A 15,100-nucleotide genomic window follows, 5' to 3' on the forward strand; every position below is an offset into this window, starting at 1 on the left:
ATCTGTGGTTTGAAATAATGACTGCTCAGTATAATCGCCTGTGATGGTTTTAAAAATACCCATGCCCAGGCCATATCTGCAGAGTTTCAGAATAAATTGGTCTGGGGTAATTTTCGGGCATCAGGTTTTTAAGAGCTTTTATGTAATTCTAATATGCGACTACATTTGAGACTCTGGAGCAGATAAACTCTTGAATTCATTGTTGGCAAATGCTATAAATGAACAGAATATATTGACAGATTTCTTAAACATGAAATTCAAGCCCTGCCAACAACTTATATGTCGGTATACTTATTATGCACAAACATGCTCACCCATCAAATTTAAGGCAATACTTGGTAAAATCCAAACAACATTTTCAGTGAAAAAAAAAAACCTCTAAACAACAGCAGGAAAAGTTATTTAAGGATAATTATTAATTAGAAACTCACCACTTTTTGAAATGATTTGTTGTTTTAGGATCTTCCTATTGGTTTATGTATCATTACAGTTCTTCATTTAAAAAAAGCTTTATGCCATTTCAATCTTACACAAATTTAGGATATGCATCATGACAGTCATAAAAAGTATTAATTAAAAGATTATATTAGGATATTCTAATATTATAAATATTTTCTTTAGTTACTATTTAAATATAGAATCATATTTGCGGTTTGGATTTTTTCTTGATTGTTGACACATCTTACAATGTTTATAACTGCTCAGACTTAAATATTCAAAGTTGAGCAGGATACAGTTGCTTATTTACAAATAAGCAAGACAGAAAATGTACCATAGTTTGATCAAAAGAAAAGCTAGAATAAGACCGTTTTAATATTGTATATTGTGGCCACTGGTGCCTTCTAATAACAAAGAATAAAATCAGCTCCTCTATTGCATGATTCACATCTTGTTTCTACAAGACTGATGATTAGCAGGTGTCCTCAATGTGGATCTTTTCAGTACAGTTTTTCTTAGTATATTTGAATTTTCTCCAGAAGTTTTTGTATTTTGTTAATAGTATTTTTACTGGAGGATTTTTCTTCCAAAGTAGATATTAGGCATTTTTCAAAAGCCTTCTGACTCTTAAGATTTAGATGGACTCAGTCTTAAATTGGTGCTGCAAATGATTCTCATAGAATCTTTGAATGTAATTATCATATTCTGTCTTTGTGTATCTCTCTTTCTATCTCTCCTGTGTGGGTATGTGTGCAATGCACATGTGTGTAAACTATGTAAAGAGTAATTATTTGGTTGTAAATTTTATGAAGTGCAAAATGGTTTGTTCAGGTGATTGAACTATAAATCTATTACAGATTTAGCAGAAGAAAAAATAAAGGTAGTTACATAAAAAGAGAATCTTCCTAGACCAACGTGAAGTGAAAAAAAAAGGGGGCATTAATATATATGTGCACATGTGACTGTACGAGCATACAGAGATATGTGGATGTATGTATACACACACATATGTGAATCTACTCATAAATGCATATATGCACCCAATTTTGAGATCTTTTGATATGTCCATATTAATGAAGGTTTTTGTTGTTAAAATGGTTTTAAAATTAATATCCTTGTTTCCATCTTATATGTATAGTTAGAATTTTATTCCATTCTTAAATTTTATTAACTTGAATTTTTATATAATATTTAAAGGTAACTATCAAAAACAGGCCTCAGTGCCTGCTCACCTCAGTTAAGTCAGTGCTTCTTTAAGCTGTTCCTTTTGGCTTTTCTGACTCAGTATCTTAGGTCATTCTGAGACAGCCTTCTGCTCCCCATCTTCCCCACTTCTACCTGTTGTCCTGGACATTTGTCATCCTTTTTGACTGCCCAGCGTCTAAAGCCCCATCCTGTATTTGAGAGATACCCCCCCAGACACACACACAGGTCTTGGTCTGGCTGGACCCTTCTTGCAGTGTGATTCAGGCCTACCACAACTTCCCAGTAATTCTGTGGGCAACCCCAGCTTCTCCAAATTCTCTTTCTGTTTATTATCAGTCAAAGTCATGTTTGGTTGCTTACAATTAAGGAACTTAGCCAGCTCCTGCTTCTCCTACGTTGACATAAATTCTTCAGCTGTTAGTTCCCCAAACTCTCTGAGCTTCCCATGTCATATTATTTATTACATTCTCCTGGTTATGACATTTTATTGGAATCACCTGCTTATTCTCCCCTAGACTTAGCTCTCTGAAGACAAGAACTAAAGCCATGTAGATGACTGCAGTAGCTCTATCGTGGAACAGAGTGCCTGGCACATAGTAGGCCTTCCACAAATGCCAAATGTATAAACAAGCAGCCACCCAGGAGGGGACCAGAACCACCACAGTAGTTCCACTTGGAGAACCAGTTCACTTGCCAACTTTCTGGTAACCTGGCACCATTCCTAGCCTGATTCCAGGAGAAACCAGATTTCCTTTAGGCTTTGGCAAGGAAGAGGATATTCCAGCAGCATCCTGAGTGGGTGGGTGAGATGTTGGCTGCATCCTACAGTGGGTGAGTAATCCCCCAGGCAGTGCTTAGCTTTCAACCCTGGCTTATAATACGGTCATCTCCTGAAGCTCCCAGCTTAAAGTGGAAAGTGGCGTTACTCATGGTGTAGAGCAGACAATAAAAAAACATTGAGGTGGGGCCTGACACAATGCAGTGAGTATTCCCTGATGACGATGAGAGCATCTCTGCTCCGACGGCTCACGCACCCGACAGACAGCTCAGTCATGGCAGGGCTTTTGAAGTACACCTCCAAATTAGCTCACCACCCAGTACCTCATTCTCTGGGATGTTGGAAGACATTACGTTTCTTAGCCTACATACACTAAGCATGGTGAGAGGAAATGCCCCTGAATCAATATCAGAAGGTGATAGAGAGCAGCAGTTATGAATTGAGGCTTTGACGTCCAACAGAGCTGGGCCTGAGTCCTAGCTCTTCTAGTTGCTAGCTCTGTGACCCCAAGTGAATTTCTTAACCTCTCTGATTTTTACATTCCTCATCTGTAAAATGGGTTAAATGATAGTACCTACTACAAGGTCATGAGAAAAGTAAGTCAGACAATCTGTATATAACCCTTATCACAGTGCCTGGCTTGTAACCAACACTCAATAGGTGATGGCTGCTGGCGTTGAGAATGTTGTTCTTTTACCACCTTTCTCCAGCAGTTACGTTACTTCCCCATCTTTCTGTTTTTTTTTGTGTGTGTGTGTGGTACACGGGCCTCAAATTAAAAAAAAGAAAAAAAATCAAAAACAATTAAAACAACTGCATTTTTGTAAATTCTTTTGGATTCATCTTCAAAGATAAATGGGTTGAGGATATAGAGAACAATTTATTTTTTGTCATTTTTTCCCTTAAATACTGTAATTCATTGATAAAGTATGATAAGAGATTAGGGAGTGGACAAAATAAATCAAATAATAGCTCTATTTGATGACAAATAGAATCATGTGTTTCAGCTCTTATTTTAGATAGGCTGATTATCATCCACAGAAAATAAATTATGAACCTATAAATATATACTTAAAAGGAGAGCCTGGGATAAAAGTCAGTTCTTTGCCTTCATATTTAACTAAGATACTTTAATTTCAGTAACTCTCTATTCCAGTCTTCCTGATTTCCTGTGTCACACTCCCAGATTCAATGTGCATGATACATTTTTGTACTCCTCAGGCTTTTATTGGTGCCAAAAAATAAATATTGGTTTTATTCCTGCTTAAAACATCGTGAAATATGTCCTAATCATAAAAATTAAGAATAAATTTGCTTTGGAGTTATCTTGTGGTAATGAAAGTATTTTGTTTAAAAGCATTTATTTTAAACCTTATATGTTTTTATCCAAATCATTAATCAAAAGTAGCCACCATTTTTGTAATTCCTATTTGCTGAAATTTTAAACCAGAGATACAAATCCCAGCCTTTATGTGATAGCCAACAATGTTCATTTTAGTTAATACTGGAATCTCTTTTCATAATGTAAGAATATTTTTAAGAAAAGTAATTCTAAAATTGTAAGTTAAACAAAGGATTATTTTATTATTTGAAAAATATCTATTAAAATACCTCTTAGGAAAAAAAATTTATCATAATAAATAATGTTTGTGAGTGAAGAGAACATCAAATTAAACATGAAATACTATGGAAATTCCACTACATCCTGAACAATACAAGTGTGCTATTGCTGCTATCATTCAACTTTTTTTTTTGGACACTCTAGTTAATGCATGAATACAATAAAAGATATAAAAGTTTTAACTATTAAAAAGAGGAAGAAAAAATTTTCATCATTTGCAGATGATATAGCCTCAAAGTTCCAAGAGAATCAATGAACAAACTATTACAATTAATAAGAGAATCTATCAAGGTGGATGGATTCAAGATCAACATCCTCAAAACAATACTGTTACTTTGTATCAATAACAACCAGTTAAAACATAATAGAAGAATAGTCCCATCCAAAATAGCAATACATGAGAATATGTCTAACAAGAAATGCACAAAAAGTTACTAAGCTAAGAATAGTTACTAAAGAACTATTCATCTGTAACAATGATAACAAAGAATCACTATTAAAAATGATAGATTCTTGTTCCCAAAATGTTGCTTTAAAAATTAATATTTCTGGGCTTCCCTGGTGGCACAGTGGTTGAGAGTCTGCCTGCCGATACAGGGGACACGGGTTCATGCCCCGGTCTGGGAAGATCCCACATGCCACAGAACGACTGGGCCCATGAGCCATGGCCGCTGAGCCTGCACGTCCGGAGTCTGTGCTCTGCAACGGGAGAGGCCACAACAGTGAGAGACCCGTTTACCACAAAAAGCAAAACAACAACAACAAAAAAACCAATTAATATTTCTAAGTTAAATTATACTTCCCCACTGAATTTCATAGCAGTATTAGAGATGTATTTTCGACCCTTGAACAACAGGGTTTGAACTGAGCTGGTCCATCTGTAAGCGGATTTTTTTTTTCAATAGTAAATGCCACAGTTCTGCATTATCCCATCCCTGGGGATGTTTGAATCTGCAAATACCAAGCAGATATGGAGGAACTGCCCACATGGAGGCACGACTCTAAATTATTGGAGCATTTCTGACTGCACAGAAGGTCGCCCCAAGCCGCAAGTTGGCAAGGATTCTCTGTAATTCCTACCAGAAACTACACCCCTTCAGCATAGTATGTACTCTTAAAGTTCCTCTTTTAATGAAAAAAAAATACTACCATAAATAAGAGGTTAAAATGCTCATTTCTAGTCATGGACCATGCAAGGGAGGCCATTTTATAAAGAGTTATCCTCAGCATTACAATCCATGTCAGAGATGCATATAAATAGTCTGCATATACCTCAAATAATATATATTATACCAGAACCTCATAGTAATGATACCACTGGCAATAGTAGATGCACAGTCAATATCTGAATATTTAAATAAAGTTGGGATATAATTTATACATTTCTTAAAAAATGGTTCATTTGTCATTAAAGACAAAGCAGGACAGACATCTCACCAAGTTTAGATTATTCCTACCTGGTTTATTTCCTTTAGGTCTATTCAAGGATATATCTGGATAGCAGTAGCTTATAGCTTGTGAACAAGTCATGGTTGATGGTCATGGACAAGCTAACTGAATATGAAGGAGAATTTTAATTATTATCACTAGAGAGGGCTTCATTTACTACGTTATTCTTCCAGTCCAAATACCTCCTACATCTCAGGCACTTTGATGAAGTTGTGAAAAATATAAAGCACAAATAGAATACAGGATACAATACCATTTATTTGTATTTGGTATTCAAATGAAGTAGGTTTTTTGTTGTTATATTTTTTGATTGCTTGTTTGTTGATTTTCTTTACTTTTTGTTGATTTGCTTAGCTGCATAGTTTCTTCACTTCAGAATCTAACAGTACAAGTGGCAGCAATACTGTTAAAAATATTTTGGTAGAAATTGTTTTTTTCCTAAGAATACACTATAAGAACAAAAACAACCACCTTTCGAGGAGTAGAGTAGAAAATTCCAGTCCATTACTAAGAGCTTACACACACACACACACACACACACACACACATACACGCATGCATGCATGTAGGCAGATCCAGACCCATACTCCCAACACACAACTTGTTTCCAAACTTATAGTCTGTTACTGTTTTAACTAAATCCTAATTTTTTCAAAGTACTGTAAAATAAATATTGTACAATCAACCCTATGTTTTAATATTTTATCTTTAATTTGGGGGAGAAAGAGCTCAAAAATACTATTTTTGGTAGAGCATTACAGACCTAAGCAAATCAAACAAACAAAAAAATACATAAATTAAAAACAGTTTGACAATTTCCCATAATCCTTTTTTACCATTATTTAATATCACCAGCAATTAAACATGTGTTTAAAAAATTATTTCTGTATGTATTCTTTTTTTTTTTTTCCTTTGGTCAAGTTTTATTTCAAGGCCTGAAAACACTGACTAATTGAAAATGGCCCTACTGCAATTTCTTATAATACATAAATACTTTATATATAAAACTTAAAAAAATGTAGACACTATTAACTAACTCCTAAACCACACACTAGGCTTTTCAAAAGCAATAGTTATTTAATAAAATGTAAGGTGACAATATCAAAGAATTTTCACACTTAATGAGGACACAATCAGTCGCAAGGTGCTCAAACACAAATCTTTTTTACACTTTCCATGTTTGTTTTTAACTTTGATTCACAGAACCACTGATAACTGAAGCTTCTTTCAAGTATAGGATTCCTAACATTAAATTACATTTTCTAAGTATTTCTTTAAAGAAGAAATGAAAAAGACACATACTACACTGTTTGCCATAAATTCATACACCAAAGTCAAAACAATCCAACTGAATTTATTCCTGCTTCCCCCTTCTCCAACATTAGCTTTAGATGTTCTTCTAAATGTTATATAAACAGTTTTGTTAAAATCAGTTCTCATTTATGCAGATTAGGGGAAAATGGTTTTATAATGAGTTATCTTTAAAATTATCTTCTAGATAGCACTCTTTAGCCTTAAATTACATTGTTCACACACAACTACAACAGTCTGCATTTGCTCAGGAACATACAGTCACATTAAAAACAAATAACTTTGTATTTCATAGTTTAGTTGGCTCTTAAATAGTTTCCCTAAGGGGGAGAACAAGTATTTTGTGTTGTTTAAGAAACTGGTATATATAAATGAAATGCTAGGCGTTCATTTAAACTTTGAGGAAACTTACAGATGAACATTTGGGTGTTTTTTCTAAAATGCAAGAGATATGCACTTAATCACTGTTCATATAGTGAAGCGATGGGATGGCAGATACAGACACAGGTGAAACTCTACATTTTGTAAATGTAAAGTTGGATATTCTAAATGGAAGAACTGAAACTGACAATTGTTTACAGGAAACAAAGGCTAAGAAAAATGTTGAAGAATATCTACTCTTAAAAAGAGAGAAGTGTTATACAACACAAAAATGAGAACTAGAGATTCGAAAAACACTCATTTTACTGTTTTAAAAGAAAAACAAAAAAATAATAGGGAGAGAGTCTAGACCAATTAGAACTGAGGCAGCTGTAACAAAAATGGAACACAGTACAATGATTTGAGCCCTTAAAGGAAATGACTAACTAAAATGAAATTTCATAAGTCTTCATGTCTGTAATAATATATAAATGCACAAAATATCAAAATTACGAAGTCTGGATTTTTCCCCTTAGGTTTGTAATAAACTGTCAAACCTCTGCTTAATATAGTTATTTTTATGAGCCTTCTGATTAGCAGAGCATGCTATACAGGTACATGCATGCTAGAATTTTACCATGAGAATTAATAGTTCTCATCTCAAACCAGTGACTTGCCTGTTACCCATATTTATATATATTTCATTTCCATTATAAAACACTTAAGACCTTTCTATGGTATATTTTAATCAACATATTACATAAAAAAGAATCTTGATTTTTAAAATGAACCTTTTTAGTACTGTAACATGATGGGTTTAATTGAACAGTTGGAACATATTACGGTAACTACATTGTACTGTTTAATTCACAGCTGTAGGAAAATGTTTGATTTTTAAAACATAACCAAGGGGCCTCCCTGGTGGCGCAGTGGTTGAGAGTCCGCCTGCCGATGCAGGGGATACGGGTTCGTGCCCCGGTCTGGGAGGATCCCATATGCCGCGGAGCGGCTGGGCCCGTGAGCCATGGCCACTGAGCCTGCGCATCCGGAGCCTGTGCTCCGCAACGGGAGAGGACACAACAGTGAGAAGCCCGCGTACCGCAAAAATAAAATAAATAAATAAATAAATAACCAAGATGAGACTGTAAAGTTATGAGCAGTAAAATATTAGAAAACAGTGAATGAATAAATAAGATGCTTTTCCTTCAGTGGCCATTCATTATTTTGCTTTTAGGAACCCGGAAGAAATTGTCTTCTTTGAGTTTCAAATGTTCTGGTAAATCTAGTAGTTTCTTAGCTTCCTCAATATCACCTTGAATGGCTGAAATAAGTGACTCTAAAGAATCAAAGTTCTTTTCTGGTCTGAGGTAGCCGACAATGGCCACGTTGAGAATTTCCCCATAGAAGTCCTCTTTGAAAGTATGCATGATATGAGTTTCCATGGACTTTTTTGTATTCTTGTAGTATGGGTTCCATCCTATGCTCACCACTATCTTATGGACGTCTCCACTTCCAACACTGGCCCAACCATAATATATGCCAGTGGATACATCAGCTGGAAGATTATCTACTACTTGTTCAGGAAAGTTAGCTGTAGGGATGCCCAGCTGCTTGGAGCCGCAACCGAAGCCCCACACCACCTGGCCGCTGCAGAAGTACGGCAGGTGCCTCATGACGCCGTCCTCTTGGGGTGCGGGCTGCGGTCCAGTACGCACGTCTGGCGGAGCCGCTGTCGAGGCGGTGCCCGGACGCCCCGGACCAGCTGGGGGACGCGGGCGGGAGCTCCGCAGGCCGGCCGGCTGGGCGAGCGCACAGGCGTATAACTGGCCGAGCGGTGCGGACGACACGCCACGGCGAGACGCTCACGCCACTGACCGAACAGCTCTGTATGTATTCTTATCCTAAGTGACTTTAAATAAATAGGAAATATTCCATTTAAAATAAAGGGAAAATGCTTAATCAATAAAAACCAAATAATAATTTTAAATTGTCATTTAGGTTTTAAGTAATTTTTATTTTCATTTAAAAGTTCTTAATTATTTAAAAAGCTCATGAAGAGTGATTTAATGGGATAATAAATTATGAATTATTATAAAGGATACAAATGCACTAATTTAATATTTGAAGCTTTGAAAATATATAAATATGACATTCTCTTATTTTTCTTTCAGTTTTTGAATACTGAACTCAGAACTTTAGGTTAAATGTGACAACTGTGGGGGATTTCTATAACATGAAAATTCAGAAAATTCTCATCCCCAATGGCAATTATACTTGTATTCATTGTGGAATTATTTTAAAATTAAATCTCAACCTACAACTAATATCAGAAGTAGAAGTTATTTAAATATATATTCATTTTTGCTCTAATTTGGTTTACTGTTGGACTGTTGGTTACTATAGACTATATTGATTTAAATTGAAGCTTCATTTAGGAATTGAAGTTTCTAAAAACTCAACTTTTTAAATCTTCTGATAAGTGAATAAATCAGAGGAGTTTGAATAAGTAACACAGTATTCAGGAACCTCTTGGTAATGTGATTTAAACTCCAAATATATTTACAAGCATAAACTACAATTAACTTTAATATTGCACTACTAAATAATGTTCAATTTTCTAATGTAACTTTGATATTAATCAAAATTCAAACTTTAAATTTTCTTACATACCTTCTAAAGTAAAGCTAAGTTACCTCTGAGTCATAGAAACATATTATATTTCTGTCAAACTACAGTAAGTTTTTGATGGAAATTTAATCTTCTTGATTAATAATTTAAATGATTTTCTAAATGTCTTGATTTAAGTCAAATTCACTCTAACTGGGGATATATGTTTTCCCAATTTAATCTCTGGTGACCCAAAGAAACAAAATCAAAGAAAAGGTTTTAGTGTGATAATCAGCATTGGAGCATATTTTAGAATTACAGAGCTAATGCCATGTACTAAATAGTCAAAGGCACATATGAGATGAAAAAGTCTTACTGACTACTCAACTTGTGTATTTTTAAACATCCAAGTATTTGGATCATAGAACAAGATAAGGTTATGACATTTGAATCAGGTTAGAATGAAAGAAAAGAGAACTAATAGTGGTACAAACTTTCAGTGGGCTCTCTTATTTTAGTTGGCTTTAAAAAGAAATTAATCAGGTGCCTTTGGGACAAAGGGAATTGTATTTGAAGTGGACTATTTTATTAATATTTTGAAATGGAATAAAGATTTTTTTAAACTAGTCAATTATCTGAAAATGAGAACAGGACTTCCACCTTGACAAGCAGAATGTCTTAAAATAAATACTGGGGGTGTATTAAAACTCATTAGAAAATGCATGGAAAAAATTTCCTGTTTCACTTGACAGCTCACTCTAACACATTAGCAGCTTTCTCCTGGGTGTTGGAATTAATTCTGCCACAAATACATTTAGTACATTTCAGGTCCCCTCCCCAGAAGTTTTCTACACTTCATTATTCAAGTTATTGATGCTGTTCTATGTCTTGTGCTATGTAGAGAAATAGCTATTGAAGGAAAACTGATTGCTTTGGATAGTTGACATAATCTGTTCAATTGTTTTTGGTAAGGTTGCTTCTTTTCCCCAAGGAATTCTCAGAGAGTTTCTTTGCCTTTACTAACCTTGCTCCAGGAAGCAAATTTGTATCAGTTGTTATGCATTTTGTTTCCTGTATGAGATAAAGTTGGACTAATATTGCTGCTGTCATTCATTCTCCAAAGAGTACCTTGTTTCATACCAGTAAGATTTAAGATTTTGAGATATTCTTTGAAGAAGAATGTTGGAAGAGTACATGTTCTAAAATGGACCGTTTACATGATTCTGACATAGGTACTCTTTCTCTTTTTGTTTGTTTTTGCCCAAGAATGATCAAATGATCTACTTTTCCTTTGTTGTGATAATCTATTCTTTTCCTTGATAGGATTATTTTTATTTTTCAACTTATGGTTTAATGAAGATAAATGGAATCTTATACAAAATAATAAGACTTTCAGATATTTTACCCTGAACTATAATTTGTATTTGGTAAATAGCGCTATACATATTTTCATGGGGTTTGTGATCACAGCCACCATTTTCTTAATCTTGCCTCTTTTTTTTTTTTTTGGTCTCACTTTTTTCACGAAGAGGAAGGCTATTGTTCTTTGAGAACAACGAACAGCCTCCTACCTAAGGAAACGTTAGAGAAATGATAACTTTTAGGGAGTGTTTAGGAACTGTGGCAATAACATATGTTTGATTGCTCATTGCTCAGACTAGACCCTTTCATTATATAGTTGTATTCCTTTTTCTTCCAGGTTGACTTGTTGAATAATAGATGAGGACTACTCTCCTAGCCAGGTGGAATACAAGTTCCACTGGTTTAATTAAGATTATTTTATCAGAGTTTAATAGGCAGTATACACATTTTCTCTTTACCAGTATGCCTGATGCATTGTGTTTCACTAGCTGGGTATGTTTTCAAAATACTACTTACATATCACATTATCTATAGTCCATAATGAAAAGGAGATTAGGAAACTTATTTTTATAGACATGAAGCTTTAAAATATATTTATTTATTATACAACAATAATTTTTTTATAGATAATACTAATTTTCCTTTAATTTGCAAATTAGCAAACCTTTATCATGGAAATAAATAGTACAATGATGGTTGTAATCTGAAATAATTTTATCTGATGCTTCTTTTTAAATAATTTTAATTTGGGGATTTTAAATATATTTCATACAGATCTAATGAATGGAATCCAGTTGAAACTATATTTTATATCCTAAAATTACTATAATTTTAATCTATAGTTAGACTACTTCATTTCAAAATATGACAGAATTCATCTAAGCTGCCATTTATTTTTGAAATACTCATTGTTTTTTTTTCTTAAGAAATTCAGTTACTGTAATTTTCAATAAAGTGAGAAGTAAATAAAATGTATGTGGGCTATCTTTCTACACAAGGTGTTGTGACATGCTTAGGGACTATTACCAAGTGTCCCCCTCAAATGTGTGTGTATGTGTGTGTGAATGTGTTTATTTTTCTTTTGCTTGGGGAATGGAGTGTAGGGAGGAGAGTTGGTTCAGGTCAGCAAACTTCCAAAGGAAAACATTGTAAAAGCTCAAAGAAGTAAAATATTTTTTCCTACCTACTATTTTTAGAATATACTTTAGAGAATCATTGTCATGGTTAGATATTGAGCAAGGCTTCAACTGTAAAGTTTTCCTGGCAACTTTAACAATGGAAAAATTGTTTTGGGAACATCTGTTTATACATTGATTCCCTCCCTAAAGAAAACAAAGCTAATCTTCATCACTTTTTCTATCCATCAGTCAATCTATCCCACCATACATCCATCTATCATCTCTACAACCAAGGGTCAGGAAATGCACACTTATGAGCTGAAAGAACTGGGAGAGGACAGCAGTAGCAGGACTGCACTCCAGACACAAAAAGCTGGAACTTTGTAAGGGACAGGATCAGTCCATATTGCTTGGAGAGCCCCATTCATTGAATTAGATTACAAGGTTGAAATTTAAACTGTGAAACACAAAGTTAGGCTTAGAACACTGAGGAAATAAGCAATAATCCCAATTGCCTATTTAGTCAGAAAACACATTGAGAATATTGCTCACCGATAGTTCCTCTGGCATTATGTGATCTAACTTAGTCCTGTCTATAATCTTCCACACAATCTCTGATGTAATGGAAGCTCAGGAACCATTTGTACAAGAATTCAGAGTAAAGTGATTTCCTAATCACGAATATTCAAAATAGAACATCTACAAGATTCAGGATACATGCTTCAATTAAGTTTTGTTTTCGTAAGTAACATTTGTTGAAAGTTCTTGTCATCTGGAGACTTTAACTTAACTACATTATTTTCTGAGGATTGTCCTATGTTAATGAATTAGTCACTTTCATGTGAGCTAGACTCAAACCAGTGATTCGGAGTAATAGAATCTTTGTCTCATCAATCTCACGAACCATTTAGTCCCCATTTCTAGAACAGTTTTAAGTCTATTTCTAAATGCATATTCTATGTTTATATTATGCCAATCAAATATGCTCTCAAAGGAAAGCTGAGTGAATGGCTCAATTATGCCCATTGATGCCTTTCCCCTCAATTTCAGGACCAGTGCTTCTGAATTACTGTGGGCAAAACTTGGATGATCCCCATGGGGAAGAATAATGGAGGAGAGAAATAAAAAGATATGAGACAATAGATTTAGAATTCAGTATTTTAGCTTGAATCTTTGTTCCCTTGACTGTTATGGAGTTATATTCATTTGTGATTTGCCTACAATTTTAGGACATTGTATTTGTTTCATTTGTTCATTTTTTTTAAATTCCTCTCTGCCAAAAATTCACATTTTTGCCAAAGAAGTACACAGATACTTTTGCATAATGTATATGTATAATTATAAATATGTGATATTGTGAATTCACTCAAATTTTGTGTAATGAAGTCAGGACCCTCTTTTAAGCACAAGTTAAACATGGATTTTTTTAAACTTGTTTTAAGCTTTCTTAGCAAGACCCAACGTTTCCTTTGATGATAATTTTTTGGCAAGAATTGGAAAATCAGTCCTGAATTAGAATATTTGCTTTTATTTTTTATCTTCACTATTTGTAATTTGCTATTTACTACCTATAAATATCAATTATTCCAAAGAAATGGCTATCAATCATACCTAGGATGAATTACAGCTCTGTGAAATGTAGGAGTAAAAAGGATACTAATGTGTAAGCTACATATCATTTTTCTTAATGACATAACCATTAGTACCATTTAATTTTTTTGAGTATGAGTGTATCTGAATAAACTTATGTGATTATCCTAAACTTCATTATGGTTGCTATAACCTGGGCTTTATTGCTTTTGCTAGGACTTGGGTTTTTACCATCACCTTTTTTGGGGGGCAAGTTTAGTAATTTCATTCTCCTCTGATAATAGTATTCTAATGCAATCATATGTTAGCCATTGTTTTCTGTTTAATTTCAAAATTATTGATTTTGCATTTTGGATAAGCAGAGTTTTTTAAAAGTATTTTATTGTACATAAATGATAAGAGCGTGTTAAATACTGACATTTTACTATATGTTTCATTATGCACCCTATCTGATTTTATCTACTGGCACTCTTCTTTTCTTTCCCCAGCTAAGCAGTGCCCTTTATCTCAAAATATGGAGATAGTGTGGACTAAAATCATTGATTTTTCAACATATGCCCAAATGTTTGAATGTGAAATGTGAGCAAACTAGAGAAAATTCATGTGAATTTCTCTTTTATTCATTTAACACAAATTTCCAAAATATGCAGCATCGCTGTACTTCATAAAAATTTATTTTTATGGAAAGACTAGATTCTGTTTCTCTAGGTTATCTAGAGAAAATGGGAAAATTAGTTTCATCTGTTAACTTTTAAACACTTCAACTCAAGGAAAAATAAATTCTAGATTACCTTTTTAAAGTTTTCAGTTTTCAAATTAAATTTTATTTCTGTACAAGTAGGAAACAGTCTTTTTCACTATAACCTAAACTGTAAAATGAAGTACAGTTAAGTAAAAAAAAAGAAGTGTATTACTTCTTGCAACTGATAGTAAATGCCAAAGACTAATACTCAAAAGATGTGGTTTAGAAAGGAAATGTAATTTAATTCAGAATGTCTTGAATAGATATATGAACCACAGCATCATAAATGGTTTGTTTTCAAAAGAGGTTGAAGTAGAACTGTCCTTTAAAGCTAACACCTGGAAGTTAGCCAGCAATTCTTGGAGTGAATAAACCTGCAGCTGACTTATTTTGACAATTTCCTTATTATAAGTTTTCTTATGATAGCACCATAGCATAATAGTTAATAACAACATAGATTGAGTCATAGGACCTTGATTCTAATCCTGACCCTTCCACTTAATAGTCATGTTCAGCAA

The 15,100-nt window shown here is 33.9% G+C and overlaps 2 protein-coding genes across 8 annotated transcripts in view; one reads left to right on the forward strand and one right to left on the reverse strand.

Annotated features, from left to right (window-relative positions):
- Positions 1–15,100, forward strand: part of CADM2 (cell adhesion molecule 2) — a gene marked incomplete at both ends in the record, with an annotated part of 1,085,551 nt that overhangs the window by 95,479 nt on the left and 974,972 nt on the right. The gene's annotated exons all lie outside the window — the stretch shown is intronic.
- LOC308617620 (riboflavin kinase-like) lies at positions 8,318–8,836 on the reverse strand (the record flags this gene model as incomplete). The annotated part of the gene is made up of 1 exon (XM_081234838.1): positions 8,318–8,836. The coding sequence occupies one exon, from the start codon at positions 8,834–8,836 to the stop codon at positions 8,369–8,371; it is 468 nt and encodes a 155-aa protein (XP_081090964.1). The 3' UTR covers positions 8,318–8,368.

This window comes from Mesoplodon bidens (assembly GCF_964165515.1).
Source record: "Mesoplodon bidens genome assembly, chromosome: 5".
NCBI lineage: Eukaryota > Metazoa > Chordata > Mammalia > Artiodactyla > Ziphiidae > Mesoplodon > Mesoplodon bidens.